This window comes from Perna viridis, chromosome 2 (assembly GCF_037379345.1).
Source record: "Perna viridis isolate PV_CMFRI_1.1 ecotype Kerala chromosome 2, ASM3737934v1, whole genome shotgun sequence".
Taxonomy (NCBI): Eukaryota; Metazoa; Mollusca; class Bivalvia; order Mytilida; family Mytilidae; genus Perna; species Perna viridis.
Genome location: NC_142446.1, coordinates 37,132,545 through 37,151,093, shown reverse-complemented (window position 1 = coordinate 37,151,093; position 18,549 = coordinate 37,132,545). Strand labels below are relative to the sequence as shown.

Genomic DNA, 18,549 nt, shown 5'->3' with positions numbered 1-18,549 from the left:
ATGAATTCTTTTCATATTAAAAAAAATACATTTAAAACATCAACAGTTTTACGAAACAAATAAAAGAATTATAATGGATACAAGGTAAAGCCTGAAGACATTCCGAAAGTCGTCACCCTGGGAACGTTTATCAACAAATATGGCGGCAAAATAAAAGATTTTTCGATCTTACAGAAACAAAAACCGACGAAGTTTACAGTAATGACGTTATATATGCCCCCGATTGCACGCAAAAAGCGAGTACCTGAACGTTACAAGTAAGGAAATTTCGCTTACCTATATTTTCTGTGTTCTGCAAATAAATCAATTTACAACATTAATGATATTCTACAAACTGGCGATTGCAAATAATGTCTGCGACAAAGTTTACCTAACTGCACGATTTGTACTGTAAAATCACAGTATGACACTTAATTGTATGCACGCACTATCTTTTTACGACATCTATAGTTGTATTGATCATGATGTTACGATTGACCTGGACTTAACAATTAAGAAAGAATCAAGAAATACAGCATTCACTTAACATACATGATCTGTACGCCTAGATAAGATTACTGAAAGTAAGGGTGTGCCTTGTGACCCTAAGATAGCTAGCAATTAAAAAGATATTTGACTTTTACATTCATGACTTTCATGAATCAATGATTTGCCTTGGAACTTTACTTACTTAGTAATTGTCAAAACAACCTCTGAATACATTGACTAAAGGATAAGATTATCTTTGGTTCTATTAATTTCTCCTCATGCTCACCACCACTATAGTTTGTTGTTTTGAAAGATTTTAGTCAATTTAGATACATGCACATGCATATATTATGCATCTGCCTGTGTATGTATAGTCCTAATTTCCTTTGACCCTGCAACCCTCCTCTTCTTTATTTGGATATTGATATGTCGGGTTGGAGTCTGAACGATGTGCCATACAGAAAGTTGGAGGTTTAGCGGTACCGCGGAATATCGCCCTTCAACCGCTTGTAGTGGTAGACAAACGAGGAAAGGAAAACTATGACCCGTTGAATGAATCAGTTTTCATGGTGCAGACGGATACACCATAACGATCAACGAGTTCATGATGACGACCATAAAACTTCCGTAGTGATCACTTCAATCTTGTAGCACATAACACTGTTCCAGAAGCCTATTTGTTAGAGTTCTAGCGCGATACAAAAAGTCTGCGCAACTCAAAAATAGCAATGTTCATTTGGGTTACTTTAATAGCTAGCTGTGGTTGGAACGTATATATTTTTCCCTGCCTTATCTCTGTTGTACATGACATCCTACAATTTCATACTATATCGTGTACTATACGGTAACTCAGTCATTGTAGATCTTTGTTATCTGCTTATAATGTAAGTTCAATTTAATGTGATGTTATAATTTTAATAAACATATCATGCCCAAAAGAGCCCATTCGTATTGAAAAGTCTTCCGCCTCCTCCTTCTTCCTTTTCATCATGATCTTCTTCTGTATTCATTGAAGTACTCCAGTGGTACATTTGCATCCCACATACATTACAAGCGTAATTGTTACCAAAATGTACAACCACTTCAGTCTTTCCCCTCTTTTTGTACATTCCTATACACAGTGTAGTCAGACATACACGATTTTCCAATGATTCTGCAGCAATTAGTTTTACAAGTGACTGTAACGCCAGTAAATTATAAACATCTGACAGACAATACACATCACAATAAAATTGTCTTTGCTACTTTTATCATTTATAAAGACTCGACCTGTGATAGTACAAATTTACTGATCATTACCTTATTAGTCAAAAGGTTGTGAAGTGTATTCCAAACAAATAAAATAATAATATAAACATTAATTTAAAAAAAAAAAACGAAAATGTAAAAAAGTAGTTCCTATTTTAAGATATTAGATGCAGATGGACTGCCTTGAATTGATTTGGTATAACAGCACATGTTTATGAAATTCAAAAGTTGATCCATAGTTCGTTAAAGTAAAGGATAAAATGGTTATAAATTATGCATTCACTGAGAGAATGAGTAAACATAAGACGTGGTCAATTCTTTTTAAATGAAATTTTTTTTTATCTTTTTCAGTCCAGATTCTTTTCGGGTAATAAGTACTAATGCTGAAGATGCTCATCCAAAGTTTCCAGGTGACAAAATTTATCCAGTTCCAGAGCAGGAACAATTCAAACGAGGAATATCACTCCCGGATATTTACAATAGAGCAACACAAGTTTTACCGAAAGAAGTTCCCGATTACAGAGCGCACAGACCTCACCCTAACAGTTGCGGGTTTCTGCGACATAATGTCCGTGTATTGAACGATCCCATCTGTAGCGTCTACACTGGTGAAACACACCCAGAACAGGACCAATGGTGGCCATCACGGACTTCAAATGAGCCACTGCGTGTTCCCCCCAAAACAAAAGATACTATTTACCGTGAAGGGTATATGAATGAAGGACCAATGTCTAACAAAGGCTATTCACGCCATGAAGCTAATCCTAATAAAGATGCTGCATTTGGTGTTGGTAAGTAATTGTTTGTTCAAGAGAAGCCTCTTTTTATCTAAGTGTTCATGAATGCAGTATAAACATGCATGCTTCAACAATGTCCAAATACATAAACGCTATTCGGAAGAAACGAACAAATCAGATCTAAAAGCGTTCATATGTACTTTTACATCATAAAGGCATTTATGATCTTTTGGTTTAACCTTATCACTTTCACTATTTAATTACTTATGCTTGATTTATGATATCCATTATTTTTTTTTATATTCGGAACCGTGAATATGAATTTTATAACCATTTCAGTGCCGGTAAATTTCCTTGCTGCTAGAGACGGTGAAAAGAGAATATATCAAGAAAAAATTTCGTATGAACATCAGTATGATAGTAGAAAGGATCCGAATTATCCGATTAGAAATAAAGTAAGTATGATTTTCTGATTGTCAATTATGATTTCTCCTGGTCATAGATTAACACCTCATTACTTTTTAGCAAATGCTTGTAGAATTATAATTTATCTCGAGTATTTAATACCACTTTCACGCCCATTCTGTTATCTATGAACAGTGCTGAATTAATTTTGATTTTGAACAAACTTTCGAATTATGTTTTAAATAAACCATGATCTCTGAGGCTCATTACAGACAAAATATTGTACATCAATTAAAGTAACGTAAAAATACTAAAATCTTTATGTTTATAACATGAATAGTTGCAGAAGTTTCCCCTTGTAAGTAGTAGCTATTTTGTGCTATTTTTTTTTCAAAGTTGAAACTATTAAAAATGACATGATTTTGAACGCATGCCTTTTTCATCTAACAAAATCCATACGGCCCTACGTACTTATGATTCATACACTAATTTTCCATTATTCGACATAGTCATTAACTTAATCGAATGTTCATGACTTATCAAAATTGTACCTTTGCTGTATTTTAATCATGTTAAATGCTGCTGTCGAAAAATTCACTAATCTGCTCTTGCCGTATTTACCTACAGAGACTCTAAAAGATATCTTTAAAAAAGCATACCCACCTATTTCTTATTTAATTTAAATTTTAGTATAAATTTTTAAAAAATGATAATAAAATAGTATTATTAAGTACAGTGGACTTCAACTTACACTTGTATTGGATATTTTATTTTGCTGTTAAAATTCCAATTAAAATTGTTTATTCCTTTCAATTTCAAATTACAGTAGCGGTATGTATATGCTGTTTTAATAATCATTCATGTTGTTATGAATTTATATATGCATGAAAAAATGTTGCTGATGTCCACAGTCAGCAGCTTGCTTAATTTAAGTGTCCTGGCACTAAATACGAAATATTGCTTATTTGTTCACTATACTACTGGTATCATAACCACTTGTGCCAATGTTGTCATTATAAAATATGTTACTTTGCATATATGAAGTTTGACCGTAACTACTAGTATACACAGGCTTTCTTGCACTTTTTAGATATTTTTTTAAGTTCTACAAGTGGATGGATTATAATATTTTCTTGTTCATCCCTCATAAAACAAAGGCCTGGTTTATGAAATACACACACACACACACACACACACACACACACACACACACAAAGCAATTGTACAACTAATCTATGTGGTTACTGTTTTTAATTTCGATTTATTCCTTTTAGCGACATGGGGCTTTTGTGTGGGACCAAGCTTCAAAAGAAATGTCTGAGAAATTCATCAGAGAACAAAGACAGTTTGAAGAAGTAGAACGAAGCCAACCGACGTCGTCCGATGGTGCTAAGATGGAGAAGAAGCCTGTAGTAACGTTTCAAGAACCTTGTCAAATAAACGAACCGAAATTAAAATCACCACTTAAGTCACCTCAGGGTTCTGTAAATACACAGTGTCTTAAAGAGCCTCCTCCATCTATTCAACAGAACGAGCCTTAAGCAATCACCACTGCCAATAAACTCTGCTGACTTTTCATTATTTTGAAGAAGACACTTACGGCTGGTCACATGTTCAATATTGTAATTCATAATTAATGACTAGTTTGTATATGTCCTTTATGCTTTGAATGCATATTTAATATCACTTTGAATGAATAGAAGAAATATGTAATTTATATGCCTATCGCATTCAAAGATGGACTGTTTTGATTTCAATCCATATTTTGACGCTTTAAGTAATAAACCCAAACAATATACTATCGGCTGCTGAGTGTAATGTACACACATTAAGTATTATTTTGTAGAATGTTTTCTGTTAAATTTATAGTGTATTTTTTTCCTTAGGTACCAAGGGCCAAAGGTCAAGTTATACTTATTTTTTTTTCTTTCAGGGTAGAATGGATCTTTTATAAAAGGTCAAACTCGTTTTATTTACTGTCTCAGCTAGACTTATGCATAATGATAGATGGATAGATGCTTCTAGTGCTGTAAAAAAAACTGTCATCATATTTTCAATATACTAGTATGAGTATTTTAAGTAGCAATCCAGCTAAGAATCATGCAAAATGTGATTCATGGGTAAAAAGCCTTTACATTTTTATTTTTGATAATTTGTTTGAATTGCCATTGTAAACAGAAACTAACATTCAGTTTTTCATATAACCAATGTTCTTAGGAGAAAACAAATTATATAGAATGCTCTGTATGTTTCAAAATTAAGGGAGATAACTCTGTAAATGACACTCAAATACAATAGAATCTATTAGATTTTCAATGTTGATTATCTCTTAAGAGCAGGTAGATTTGAATGAATAATTACACATTTCATAATATAGACACATAAAACAACTTAATTACAAAAATAAAAATATGTAGCCTTTTTTGGGGTGTATCACATTTTTCAGATTTTACAAGTTGTCTAGTTATATTATGCCCTTATATTTACATCTATCTCTTGGAATTTTTACCTTTGCAGTTATATGCATCCTTTTCCCATTTTTGAGTAATAATACCATTATATATATATATATATATATTTAAAAATTACCAATAGTATTTTCCAACCATTATAATCAAATAACAGTATAACAACTATCAGTATTTTGATGTTCAAAAATAAAGGGAGCCTTTGCCCATTGAATTTTTGTCTGTTTACACATATACATTTACAAACAAAATTGTTGTATTCTTTATAATAATGAAGTGGAATTTTCTGTGTTGCATTTTGAAGTATTACATTGTATATTCCAGCAATATTTTAAGAATGCTGTGAACGTGCTTTTAAGTTTGAATTGTATATTTTAAGCTATTTTTAATCCAGTATTATCTCTAATGTGATATAGTTATGCAATTTTTGTGCAGTTTTTTTTTTTTTTTTTTGACGATTTGTTATAGGTATAGTTTGTATAATGAGTTTGTAAAACTCCTGATTCTTTGTGTACAATCATTGTACACAATTTATAAATCATAGTATGACTCTGAAGAGTGTTTCCACTTTTAACCAAAAACAAACAAAAAAGTTCAAGACCTTAAACCATTTGAACAAGGAAGTTATTATTGCCAATTTCATATTAAAATACTTTGTTATTTCATTTATTATCTTGAAAAAGGAAGATGAAATTAAGAAAGAAAACAATAAAGCAAAATTTTCACTATTTCAGAAGAACTTACTTATACCACCAAGAAACATGTTAAGTAGCACTCCAGCTAAGAATCATGCAAAATGTGATATATGGTTGGAAGGCCTACATATTTTTATTTTTGATATTTTGTTTAAAATGCTTTAGTAAACAGAAATTAACATTTAGTTTTCATATAACCTGTGCTCATAAGATATAAACATTATAAAGAATGCACTGTAGATTTCAAAATTAAGGGAGATAACTCAGTAAATAACACTCAAATACAATAGAATTTACCGGATTTTCAATGTTGATTATCTCCTAAGAGCACGCAGCTTTGAATGAATAATTACACATTTCATAATATACACCCATAAAGCAACTTAATTACAAAAATAAAAATATGTAGCCGTTTTTGGGGTGTATCACATTTTTCAGATTTTGCATGATTCTTACAAAGACTGCTACTTAACATGCTTCACACTTTAAAGATTTGACTACATTGATATAGGGTTAGTTGGCTATATTTTAATGAACAGTTTTCATATTGGTGTCTCCTGGTTGTAGAATGTCTCTTGTTTTTTTTTCCGTTTTGTTTTCTTTATATTTCAACGTTTGCTGAAACAAGTCTCACACCATTTTTATTCACAATATATTGTACTATTTATGTATCGTGATAGTGCATTTATTAGTCATTTATAAGATTTATGTTTTTGCATATACCTTTTCTATGTTCAAATTAAGTTACTGATTAGTTTTAAGTTTGAAATGTTATTTAACTATTTCTGTTGAGTTTAAAAGAGTATATCAATTTTATTGAATATAATGGGCTTTCAGCAATAATAATAAACTACATTTTCTTTGTGTTCTTAATATTGTTGTTTGTATGATTGGTATCAAATTGCACAATACTTTTGAAATTTTCTTATATTATCAACCATTCAAATAATTGATTGGATTTGTTAATATCTAGATTTTTATATGGAACACAATATGTGAACATAATAGATCTACAAGTCAGGAAAAAATGAGATACGCCTAGCTAGCTATCAAAATAATTCAGATATATTTAAATAAAAAATAAACAACTACACTTAAAAATGAGTTCATTGTAACGCCCTTTCGATGTTTCAGAATCTCAGAACTCTGTAACAAATTTCGGATAAATATGCGAGTACTTATCCATTAAGAAAAACTCATTACAACCACTTATAAAGGGCTTAACGTCTTCCCTTGATTTGGTTTCTTAGGGTATAATGTGTGGACGAACGGTCCCGGATAAATAGTCAACAACAACAAAACCACAAAAAAAAAACTGAGTGCATAGAAAATGGAGAAACATCATTAATAATTTCGCGCATATAAAAGCAAATACAGAAAAGATGTAATATTTATCCGGGTGTATCTTATATTTTTAATGCCCACTTGCATTATAACGAGTTTGCCAAAATTTTCAAATGCGTTAAACTTCTAAGACATAAATTTAAGAAAAATACATATTTTATAAGCATCCATACTTAAATCAACTCCAATTTGCATTCTAACCACTAATTCAAACAATGTGCTTTTAGAACAAACGCATAAATAATGACTCAAATATTTTCAACGCACCTGTGTTATGTCACTGTGGAAAAAAAGAAAATATCATGCCTTGCTCTGCAACACCGGCTCCTAGAAATATGCAGCTTTTAGGTGATATATATGTATATGTTGTCTTCTTCAGGTAAAATCTAAGGTAGAAAATCCATTACACATAGAACTTAGCGATTATAGCATTGGAGGCTATATGAATTCTCCGAGTTCTTACCCGAAAAAATTAACAGGTATAAAAATCACCAAATAAAAGGGAAGTTCACGGTTATAAAGAATTTATTATATACAAGTTAGCGCCTACTCAAAGCATTTTAATTCCACAGGTACTTGGGATCGGGATATTTCGTTTATATATATATATATATATATAAAAAACTTCATATGGATAATATAAGTGCAATATTACTGTCATAACACGAAAGGAAAAATCCCGACCACAAGTACCTGTGCTTAATACGGCACATTCGAATTGAAACCAAGTGGTTATAAAGCTTCAATCATAACAATAAATCAAACCTCTATGCTATGAGTAAATTGCGTAAATGGTACGTCTTAGTTTGTTTTATTATCTTCTAATATTATTAAATCTGTATTTATTCATATTTTCTCCTTGTTGTTTTATAGGAAAATGAGTGGATAAGGTGGGACGCTTTGCTGTTCTATTTTTTGGAAGTTGGCTCTCCCTTTTACAGCAACAAGCTTCTTGTATCTTGCAATATAGAAAAAACCAAAACCTTTCTACATGTATGCATCACAGAATCCGATTTTTCCTTGTATTTCATATAAAGGATACTCTACTGACATTTCATTTTATTGAGATTTGAGTTTTGACATTTCCTTTTTCTGAAGAGGAAAATGTTTGAAATTGAATAACATTTACAAGGTAATTGCAAGGTTTCTAAAAGATCTCTCGTCGATTTAATCAAATTAGAACTTTAACTTAGAGACTTGCAATCGATATTTTTTTCAGAATTTATTTTTAAGTGCTCTCATTTCTCCACCATAAGCCATTCTTATTGACTTTTACATTTCAGATTTACGGTTGATATAACAAGGTTGTTAAGCATTCCATTAAAGTATACAACTTAATAATTACTTTAGAAAATCGAAAATAATTTGCATATTCATATTCAAAAATATACAAAAGTCTTAAATATTTAATATCAAATATCGTCAGCGAGTGAGGGACATTTGTCATTCAATATATATGCAATAAGTGTTTACTGAATAATATAATTCATAAGTATCATTTTCCACTTATCTTGACTGAATGGAACGTTTTACTATTGTTAATTCGAATTTCATGCATTTAAAATCTAGTATGTTTGTACTATCAAATTACAAGCGGTAAGGTTGTCTGACTTTCATGTGTTTATGTTTTCTGTTAACAATGGTAAGTACAGTTATATAAGTAATTATTTTGCAATTAATAGAAATATGCTGTAATATGCAGCTCATGCAGTAAGTTACAAAAAGATTTTTTTTTCAAAATATACATAATTGCCATTCAATAAATCTTCCGTGCATGTTAACCAAAATCCTTACATGTGACAAACAGTATGTCACTTAAGAAAATTATAACACGCAAGATATTTTAGGAACCATTACTAAAGTGTGTGAAATAGTAAATAGATTAGAAAACACTCTAACATCACCAAAAATATGTATGATTTTCGGGTGTCCTATTTGCGAATTGCTTAGTAGCAAAAACAAAAATAATAATAAAATAAACTGAATTATGTAAGCGCATTTTTGGCCTGGTCGATGAAAAAAATGTTCATCAAATCTCCAAGGTTCAAAATTCTACGGAATAAATAGAAATATTTTTCAATGTCAAAACATCTGATGTATTATTCCTGGGTAAATAATGAAAAATTTAGTATTTTCTGCTAGAAGTATTCCCAAATGATACCTTAGGAGGTGACTTGTAGTGATTTTCGTAGTCTGATTTATTTTTGTTTAAACATTTTCGGATCCCATCCCAAAAAAGTCGCTTTAATTCGTCCGAATATTAGTTGTGAGAAATATTGATGTTACAGGCATATCATGATTGTACTTACATCAATGCATTACTTTTAGGACGAGCACCAACCGCTTACAGATGAGGAAATAAAAGGCAAGTTTTTTATTATTATACTTTATTTCTTAGCTACATGTATGTATATTCAGTAACTCATACGTGTCAAGAACTGAAACCATTTGTTTGCTTTTACATGTGATTAATATTTCCACTATTACTCGTTTCATTCTGATGGCATTTATATTATTAAGTTACCATGATCATATTTAAGTAAGTAAATACAAAAAAAATTACTATCGATTAAGTACATTTTTAATCCTGTGTATTGGTATCATCATTATCATCAAGTTTCATATCCTATAATTTTCTTTTAGAATTTCATAAAACTTTCAGTATGTTTGATTATGATGAAAACGGTACAATATCTACAAGTCAGTTAGGCACTGTAATGAGAGCCCTCGGACTAAACCCTTCTGAGACAGAGGTACAGGATATCATCGACGAAATAGACTCGGAAGGTAAACTACTTGTCCAGTGTCTGCAATACATGTTGTATTGTTCTTTTTAGTTTTCAACAAATACGATACAAAAGTAAGACCGTTTTACAACAGTATGTACGACACTAAAACACAATACAATGTATTTGTTTAGGCACCCTCTTCATCTACTTCATTTACATGTTGTCATTTCAGTTAAAATAACAAAAACACAGCAATGATCAATGATTTTTCTTGAAATCTCTCCTTTATTATTAAGGTAACAGAAAAGTAAAAATAAGGTGCTTAGCAATACCTCCGTACCTCATTGAATGGCGTACCTTTGAATGACATAAAAGTGTCAGAACTATGCACATATCTTTATACTTACAACACCGGATCAAGAATCTAAAAACCCAAGCCCGGTCTGCAAGAGACAGAAAATATTAATTGCTATGATTCAATTTTCTGACTTTTATAATGATATCATAGCCAACACATCGAAGTAGTTCATAAAGATTCGTTTGGCTTCCTAGGAAATGGTGTTATTGAGTTCCCCGAGTTTTTGACAGTCATGTCGAGACAAATTAATGAAATGGACAATGAAGACGAAATGAGGGAAGCTATCAATGTTATATTCAAAGAAAGAGAATCAATAAGTGTTTATGAAGTATGGTATATGATGAGGAAATTAGGAGACAAACTGTCAGACGAAGAAGTGCAGGACATGATAAACCTATCTAAAACTGACAGTGATGGAAAAATACGATATGAGGGTATGATATATATGATATAGGACGATGTCCTTATGACAATATACGAATTTTACCAATCACCTGCAGACAAGTCCTAAGTCTAATAAAGACTATCTAGGACGTTAGCCAACTTACGATACATGATATAGGTATCAAGAATGCCGCTCAAGAACTTCATCTTCTTAAAGTTTATACTTGCCTCGTATTAAATACGGAAGTACATGTATATTTAAAGTTTCGCCTATGACATAATGCATGTTAAGAATATAACTATCAGTTGCTCAAAAGCAATCTGTATAAAATACGCGATCTGACGTGTGCCGTGTCAAAATACTCAAGGGAGTAACGTTATCAAAGACTATTTCAATTAGGGACCGGTCAATAGAACACAAGCTTTTTTCCATTACATTCTCATAGAACTAAAAAAGTCTTTTTTCTAAAGTTTATTTTACAAATAATTAAAAGTTATATTGTATCTATGCTAAAAATTTTAATATTTTAGGCAGGATACACACTTTTATTGCACAACAGACATAGGACAAGATTTTTTTTGGAGTTTTTAGAAGACAGGACATTTATTTTCATAAATCGGAGAATTTTATGTGCACTGGTCCTACCTCCAATAGATATCGGCCTGCCCCTCAAGCTGATTTAAATTAAAGTATTAATAAATGTGTGTGTGTGTGTGTGTGTGTGTTTTTTTTTTTTTTTTATAATTGACCAGTTATATGTCAAAGGTTTGTAATAATGGCCCAAGGAAGACTGTAACGGTCCGAGATAAAATGGTCCGAGATAACGGTCTACCATGAACAAACTGAGGCAAATGTACCTATAATGGTACCAGTATCGTATTGCATATCCCTGAGCAGGTGTACGTCAAAACATGGATGCTATAAAAATATAGTGCATTTTCTTTCTGCCTCTCTACAAACTAATATTTTGTCAAAAGATATGAACAATGACTTATAAAATAGAGCAAACATCACACTGTAAGATGAAGAACTTTTTTAAAAGAAAATCTAACATAATATCATAAAAATGTTCCACTGAAAAGGTTGGTTTGGTGAGTGCAAAACGAAAGTGAAAGTAGGGAAAATGGCTATTTATAGTTCGAGACTACTTTTCTGTCCGATCTTCGTGGACTCACCCTATTTTCTTTGCGGGAAATTATTTTTTCACATGTCCTTAGAAATGCTACATAAGTGAAAGTTTTATTGAATCAATTTACATATTTTTTAAAAAATCCTAAAAATATGCACTTCACTATAGAAGTCTATGGGAAAATTAATACGATACTGAGACCTAATGTAATCAACTGGTTATCAATGCAATATCATCACGAGGAGGGTAACCTAAATTTGAAAATCGTTTCATGGTATTATTTTACAGAATAACTATGCATATGGTAACATATTATTGAAAATTTGTAACCTGAAAAACAAAATACATAATTGGGGAAAGAAAGAAAACTTTTTAAAAAACAAAATTAAGGGTATGGATTTTCCAGTTATTTATCGAATTTGTAACGTTTGACATTTTTTTATTTTCAGACTTTCTTAAAATCATGGGTGTCAAACCAAAGCCAGAATAACAAACGCTTTTAATTATATAACTGTGAATGTAATATATCATGTGTTTATACAATTAAAGTATGATGCCTAATAATAACAGGTAATATAAAGAATATGGTCAATAAAAATCCACTCAACACTCTCACATTATTATTTAATCAGCTGTTTTATCAAACTAATAATAATCCACGCTTTAAATATCGCCTTAAATTGCAGAATTATATGTTATAATTTAAATGCACAATAGAATGTGTTCGGGTAAGCCATACGTAAGTAAATAAGCAAAAATAAATATAAAGAAGAAAGAAAAACTGGGATAAAACACTTGATTCATGATCTCGGTCTTGATTGTCTTTACTTCTGTACTGTTATGGAGATCAAAAGATGTGTGGGATCATAGAAGGCTTCTTTGTGCAGAAACCATATTGTTTGATGAATTCCGACATACATTTTACTAATTTTACTTTACTGAATCCTTGAAAATACATGTAGATGTACTTACTGTAAAAAGACAAAACAACTTATCCATGCAGCAGTGTGTTAAACAGATTTACATATTTAGTTTCAAACTGAAAACACAAAATACATCATCAGGTGTTGATAATGTCATCGTGTTATGCGAGATACTAACACTCGTTTCGACTTAAAAAAAAAACTAAAACCAGGACGTATATATATTAAACTTGCCATACACAGCTGATGACTTGTTAAAAATTGCCTCTTAAAATGTCAAAACCGGTCAGCATGATCCACCATTATTGTTCAAATATACACCAACAAATTTAGCAGTGGCAATTGAAACTGTAAATTCGAGTTACTATCAATGTAAATGTGAGACAATAATTTCAAGGTCTTTCAAGGACAACGCACGACATATTCGCTGGTCGACCTAATTTACCAAAAAAAATAAATAAAATAAGTCTCTGGGCTTGATGGTGTTGCACATACAAGTGCAAATATACACAAGGATTAGAATTTTCATTTAGGAAAAAATCCGAAAACGAATAAAGTCACAGACGTAGCTCGGGCTATCAATACAATTTTTTCTATGTGTGTCCAACTATCAGCTGGGCTCCGTTCGAAAAACTTTCCAGTATATACAATATAGTTCCCCAAAGGACACAAAGGCAGGGAAAACGATCAATTTATTTTCCTGGTGAATTTCTTCACCATTTATTGATATCAATAAATATTTAATAACATGTTATTGGTGGTTTTGTGAAGGGTCAAAATGCAAATTCATGCTTCATGCATTAAGAGTAAAATTTGATTCAGGCTTAACTCCGGTACGCAGCCATGAAAACACACAATATATATTCATTTAAAGTTGACAAAGTTTTAGTTAGACTTTTCCCCGCAGAACGATGTAGTGCAGTGGGTGGACCCAAAACTATACAGCAGACATTCAAGAGCTATTGATTTGAAGGAGCCACCCTTCTTGGAGTATGGAGGAATCTTGACCAATATGATATACTTTGTTCTTTGTTGTGTATGTCTGGTCTTTGTCCCTGGATTACATTCTTTTGATTACCGCTATAAACTTGGTTCCCTTGATTACTCTTTCTAGAACCGTCTTTATTTTCCGGAGTCCAGACTGTAGTTCTCCGTCACCATAAATATTTACTTTCAGGGAAGACAACTCTTATCGGAAACGAAAACTAACTAAAAAATTTTCCTCCGGCAAAATTCCAACACCGTTGCCTTTCCCGTTGAATCATCTTAAAACATTTTGACGACAATGTTAAATTGCTAGAATGTCGGAGATTCAAGGACTCCCGCCGTTGCCCAAATGTTTCAATGGTGTCATTGGGAACGGAGAAAAAATCATGAATGGAGTCGACCATGACTTAAAAATGTCAGATCCAGATGCCAGTAAAAACCACCACAGTGCTTCTGCAAATAGCCAGAGTGATTCTTCTAATAATTCTTCACCATTCTCGAGGCTAAATGAAGCTCTCAATAGACTTAAAAACGAAATGGTAAAATCAATGAGCTCTAAAATGATCTTTCCAAGGACAAGGATTCAAACTATTGTTTTGTTGTTTTTTTTTTTTTTTTTGTTAAAGTTCTATACAGACACAGACACAATATATATATATTATAAAAAGATAATCCCTGTCTGGAATGCTCATGAAAGAAATAAGATATCTCACAATTTTGGTGATGGCAAAAACTGCAGTGGTAATTTTCTTAATTCCCTTTTGAGATCATTTGGTGCTGGAGATAAAAAAAAATGTCTTGGTGCCAAATCCCAAAAAAGGATTACTAGTCCTCTACTTCCACAGCACCTGCCTATTATTTCCTCATTCCCGTAGGTTGATCCAAGAGTGTCCCAGGAGGTCTGCCCCCTTTTAAGGTGATTTACTGAATCTGCCACTGATTAGATATTTTTTCTAGAATATTTCTTGATGCTTTGGTCAGTATAAGTTTTGATAGGCATATTATTATTATGCTCGCTCACTGAGCATTATTAAACAACTAGAATATTTTTTTAGGTTGGTCTAAGACAGTTGGACATTTCATTGCTGTCACAGCTGTGGTCATTAAATGATGCCATTCAAGATTACAAAGCTGCAGTACAAGAAAGATATTCAGAGACAAATTCAGAATATTCATGGGGTATGAACAGTAGAACCAGTTCTATAGGGAGCATTGACTTGATGGATGACTATGAGGGAGAGATTCATCTGCAACAAGAACATCATATCACTAATTCTGTACACAGCAGTACATCCAGTCTTCTACAACAAATCAATGAACTGAGAGCTAGAGCTGAAACTGAGTTCTAACCGAAATTGAAATATTAAAAATTGTAAAGTACATGTTTCCAGATAATGTTTTATTATATTGTTAGTATGAAACTAAGTTGTAATTTAATAAGGAATTTGTCTTTAAATGTAAAATAATTTGTGAAAATTTTTTATGGTACATTGGATATAATAGCTACATTGATTATATATTTTTCTCTGTTATTAGATATGTTTATATGTACTTCAGAATAAATTTGACAAATTTTATGCTATTTGTATTTTTGATTAAACAAAAGTACATGTATTAAATTGATGATGTCCTAAGCCTCTCAAGGGTTTATTTATAAAAAAAATAACTTTAAATGTTGTGAAATGTTTCATGTGGCAAAGTGTGTTCAATTTTTTACTTGTGACTACAAAATTAAGTCTTTTGTATGTTTTTGTTGATCCACATATAAAAATGACTACTAGTATTAGTATATTATTTTTATAAATTGTTTTTCAATATTTATTCATAATTGATAGGACTTGTTTAATGCACTTTGGGGTATTTAAATAACACCATTTGTTATGAAATGAATGTCTTAGAACCATGAAAGACCATTGGATCTACTTGTAATAGCCATTTCAAATTGTGATTGCTGAACCACAAGTTACTGTGTTACAATGGATATATCTTTTTGCAAGGTGCTAATTTAAGTATTAAAGTGCATGGTAAATTATTTTTTTATGGAATGCAACATGTGTATAGATTTTTGATACAATTTTCTTTTGCTAAATACTGAGTTATCTCCCATTTGCAAGAGATGTCTCCCATTAGAGCAAATTTCAGGACAAAGGTCAAATTGACCTTTTCTTAAAAGTATGAAAAACCAGTAATACTTTTACAAACCTGTGTGGAAAAATGTATGTATGAGTAAAAATAAAGTTACAAGATGGAAGAACATTTTATGCAGATACTAGAAATCTGTCCACTTTGTTTTAATAACATACTCACTGTGAAGGGGATATAATTCTACAAATTGGAGATCAGAACGGTAAACTGCAACTAGAATATTATTATTTACAAGGTGTACATCTGTATTAAAATTCTGCACTTTGTTATTATTGCACAGACTACATTTTTGTAAATTTTGTTATATTATTTTTGCACTAAGATATTTTTTTTACAAAGCACTGCAAGATGGCATTTCTATAGTTGAAAATTAATCAAACAGTTATGATGATGCACATTGACAATTGTAGCATCTAAACAGGGATTTTACATATCATTTATATGTACACTATCAGTGCACGTATCATACTTGATTGCTGTCTTTGTCAATTTGTATAAACTTTTACTCATAGTACAAAGGTTGTGTATCATATTGTAGAAATTTAAATATGTCGGGTATTTTAAATTGTTTAAAAAAAATATGTAGAAAGGATAGTTTATGAACCTTGTTCTGAAGAGCCCTTCCCCATGTTTTGTGGAAATATGCTGCTATTTGGATACAGCTGCAGAAATAACCATGATTCTGAAACTGTTTTATCAAGTGAGAACAGTCTATACGTTGTTAGCCTTAAGAATAAGGTCAGTAACTTAGAGATCGCAAAAATTAAATCTTATACCCTAAATTCTATACTTCACTATTTTTTTCTTTTATTATTGTCATTCAGACGTGTAATGGAAGGGCCCAATTGATGTTTCAACAACTACACAATTGATCATTTATTCAGATTTATCAATCACTAATTAAACAGCTAACCTGTCACGTGTCATAAAATCACTCCTTAATCCTTATCCAATTTACTTCTATTAAAATGTAATTGTATGTAAAATGAACAAGCGACTCTTAAATTATGTGGCGAAATATTAATTTTTTAAGGCCCAGCAAAAAAAATAACATAACTTTAGGCAGCAAAAATTTAAATTTGCAAAAATTACCGGGTGTATGATAGTTGCTTACCATTTAGGAAATAGGGTGCCTTAGTTCCTTAGGCTTTTCAAATCAAAATTTTTTTATAAAACCTTCAGTTTCAAGTAATTTGATTGTTTTTTATTTCAAGTTGAGAATGGGTTTGATACAAATGTTGGTTTGTTGGATATGTTTAAAAAGGATAGGCATTGCCGGTAATTCCAACTGTAAGATTTCAGGATACTAGGATAAATTTTACATCATGATAGATGGAACAGAGGGTAAACCTTTGTTTTGAACTAATGCAGCATACAAGGTATTTGATTGAATATATTGTATTTTTCTTAGGTTTAGTTAACAAATGGCAAAACCATTATGATATTATTAATTACCTATTACAAAAAAAAAAAAAGAAAAAAAAAAGAGGTAGATCTTTTTAATGTCCTGCACCTGCATGGGAAAGTGATTCAATTAGATACTCTTCACCGGACATTTGACTAAGTTTCTATGTTTGTTGGACTATGTATAGTCATAACTGAAAATTTATATGCAGAAAATACAGTTAAATCACAGGGACTGAAAGATCTGTTATAATTATCTTTCAAAATATGTGCCAAAAAATGCATTTTATATGTGATTTTTATCTATTTTTATAAGCCTGTCTTTCAAGACAGGATGTATAATGGTATACTGGTGTCTATCTCGCGCTTTGCAATAACTAAAAAATGCCACCACCAATTTTGTGATACTTTGGTGAATGGTTTCTTTTGATTGAAGTGAGGTCCCTTTCAATTTTCATAAATAACCACTTTTTTTTTGCTTGATTCGTTAAAAAAATTGGTTATTTTTTTTTATACAGACTATAGCTCAAAAACCTGTACAGTAATTTCAATGAAACTTTGGCTGTTTGTCTGTTCATGTTATCTTTTAAAAGTCTTATTGCAAGTATTGAAGTAATTTGACCACTTTCATTCTGACTAAAATATTGTCCTGTGTCAAACATTTAATCACAATCAACATTCAGAACTGTATCAAGCTTGAATTTTTTATCCATATTTGCTCCATCAATTCAGGGTTCCCACTCTGGGCATGTATCTATCTGCGCTCTGTGAAGCCTTTTATCAAATATAATCTGACAGGACTAAATTGCCAATAGTTCTTCAACAGGGTTGTACTGTTTTGTTTTAATTAATGGCTTAACATACTATATATTCTTTGTACCGGTACTTATATTCCTAGTTATTTTCCTAAAAAAATATTTGTTGTGATCTGGTCAATTTCTGCTGCATTAAATAACCTTGTATGCAGAAATTCTTCTCGTAATATGCAATAAAAATCAAATGATAGACAAACTGACGAGACGCCATAACTATATACCACACACTTTCAAAGCGGGGAATAGTGATCTGTGGGACAGATTTCTCTTTTCCCTCTAAATGGAGTAAATATTTAGTTGGAAGTTATG

At 31.3% G+C, this 18,549-nt stretch overlaps 3 protein-coding genes across 5 annotated transcripts; all 3 read left to right on the top strand.

Annotated features, from left to right (window-relative positions):
- The first annotated feature begins 100 nt into the window (after nt 1-100).
- Nucleotides 101-6,894, top strand: LOC148624891 (ciliary microtubule inner protein 6-like). The gene is made up of 4 exons (XM_088567996.1): nt 101-257; nt 2,068-2,507; nt 2,793-2,908; nt 4,133-6,894. The coding sequence occupies exons 1-4, from the start codon at nt 202-204 to the stop codon at nt 4,397-4,399; spliced, it is 879 nt and encodes a 292-aa protein (XP_088424122.1). The 5' UTR covers nt 101-201; the 3' UTR covers nt 4,400-6,894.
- Nucleotides 6,895-8,886: 1,992 nt separating this feature from the next.
- On the top strand, nt 8,887-12,575 carry LOC148624890 (neo-calmodulin-like). 3 transcript variants are annotated; one of them, XM_088567977.1, is made up of 5 exons: nt 8,887-9,007; nt 9,694-9,730; nt 10,009-10,152; nt 10,647-10,886; nt 12,416-12,575. In XM_088567977.1, the coding sequence occupies exons 1-5, from the start codon at nt 8,981-8,983 to the stop codon at nt 12,454-12,456; spliced, it is 489 nt and encodes a 162-aa protein (XP_088424103.1). In that variant the 5' UTR covers nt 8,887-8,980; the 3' UTR covers nt 12,457-12,575. The 3 variants fall into 3 exon arrangements, with proteins under 3 accessions (XP_088424103.1, XP_088424104.1, XP_088424105.1); XM_088567978.1 differs by lacking the exon at nt 12,416-12,575 and adding an exon at nt 11,368-11,696; XM_088567979.1 differs by having other exon boundaries at nt 8,973-9,007; nt 10,028-10,152.
- A 1,234-nt stretch (nt 12,576-13,809) lies between these two features.
- On the top strand, nt 13,810-16,794 carry LOC148624889 (protein FAM89A-like). The gene is made up of 2 exons (XM_088567975.1): nt 13,810-14,415; nt 14,932-16,794. The coding sequence occupies exons 1-2, from the start codon at nt 14,191-14,193 to the stop codon at nt 15,223-15,225; spliced, it is 519 nt and encodes a 172-aa protein (XP_088424101.1). The 5' UTR covers nt 13,810-14,190; the 3' UTR covers nt 15,226-16,794.
- Nucleotides 16,795-18,549: the final 1,755 nt, after the last annotated feature.

Excerpts from the sequence above, each read along its gene's own strand:
- LOC148624891 (XM_088567996.1), top strand. The coding sequence starts at position 202 with ATGACGTTATATATGCCCCCGATTGCACGCAAAAAGCGAGTACCTGAA. Across the intron at positions 258-2,067 it reads CGAGTACCTGAACGTTACAA|TCCAGATTCTTTTCGGGTAA; the intron begins GTAAGGAAATTT and ends TATCTTTTTCAG. Across the intron at positions 2,909-4,132 it reads ATTATCCGATTAGAAATAAA|CGACATGGGGCTTTTGTGTG; the intron begins GTAAGTATGATT and ends TATTCCTTTTAG.
- LOC148624890 (XM_088567977.1), top strand. The coding sequence starts at position 8,981 with ATGTGTTTATGTTTTCTGTTAACAATG. Across the intron at positions 9,731-10,008 it reads TACAGATGAGGAAATAAAAG|AATTTCATAAAACTTTCAGT; the intron begins GCAAGTTTTTTA and ends ATTTTCTTTTAG. Across the intron at positions 10,153-10,646 it reads CGACGAAATAGACTCGGAAG|GAAATGGTGTTATTGAGTTC; the intron begins GTAAACTACTTG and ends TTGGCTTCCTAG.
- LOC148624889 (XM_088567975.1), top strand. The coding sequence starts at position 14,191 with ATGTCGGAGATTCAAGGACTCCCGCCGTTGCCCAAATGTTTCAATGGT. Across the intron at positions 14,416-14,931 it reads ATAGACTTAAAAACGAAATG|GTTGGTCTAAGACAGTTGGA; the intron begins GTAAAATCAATG and ends ATATTTTTTTAG.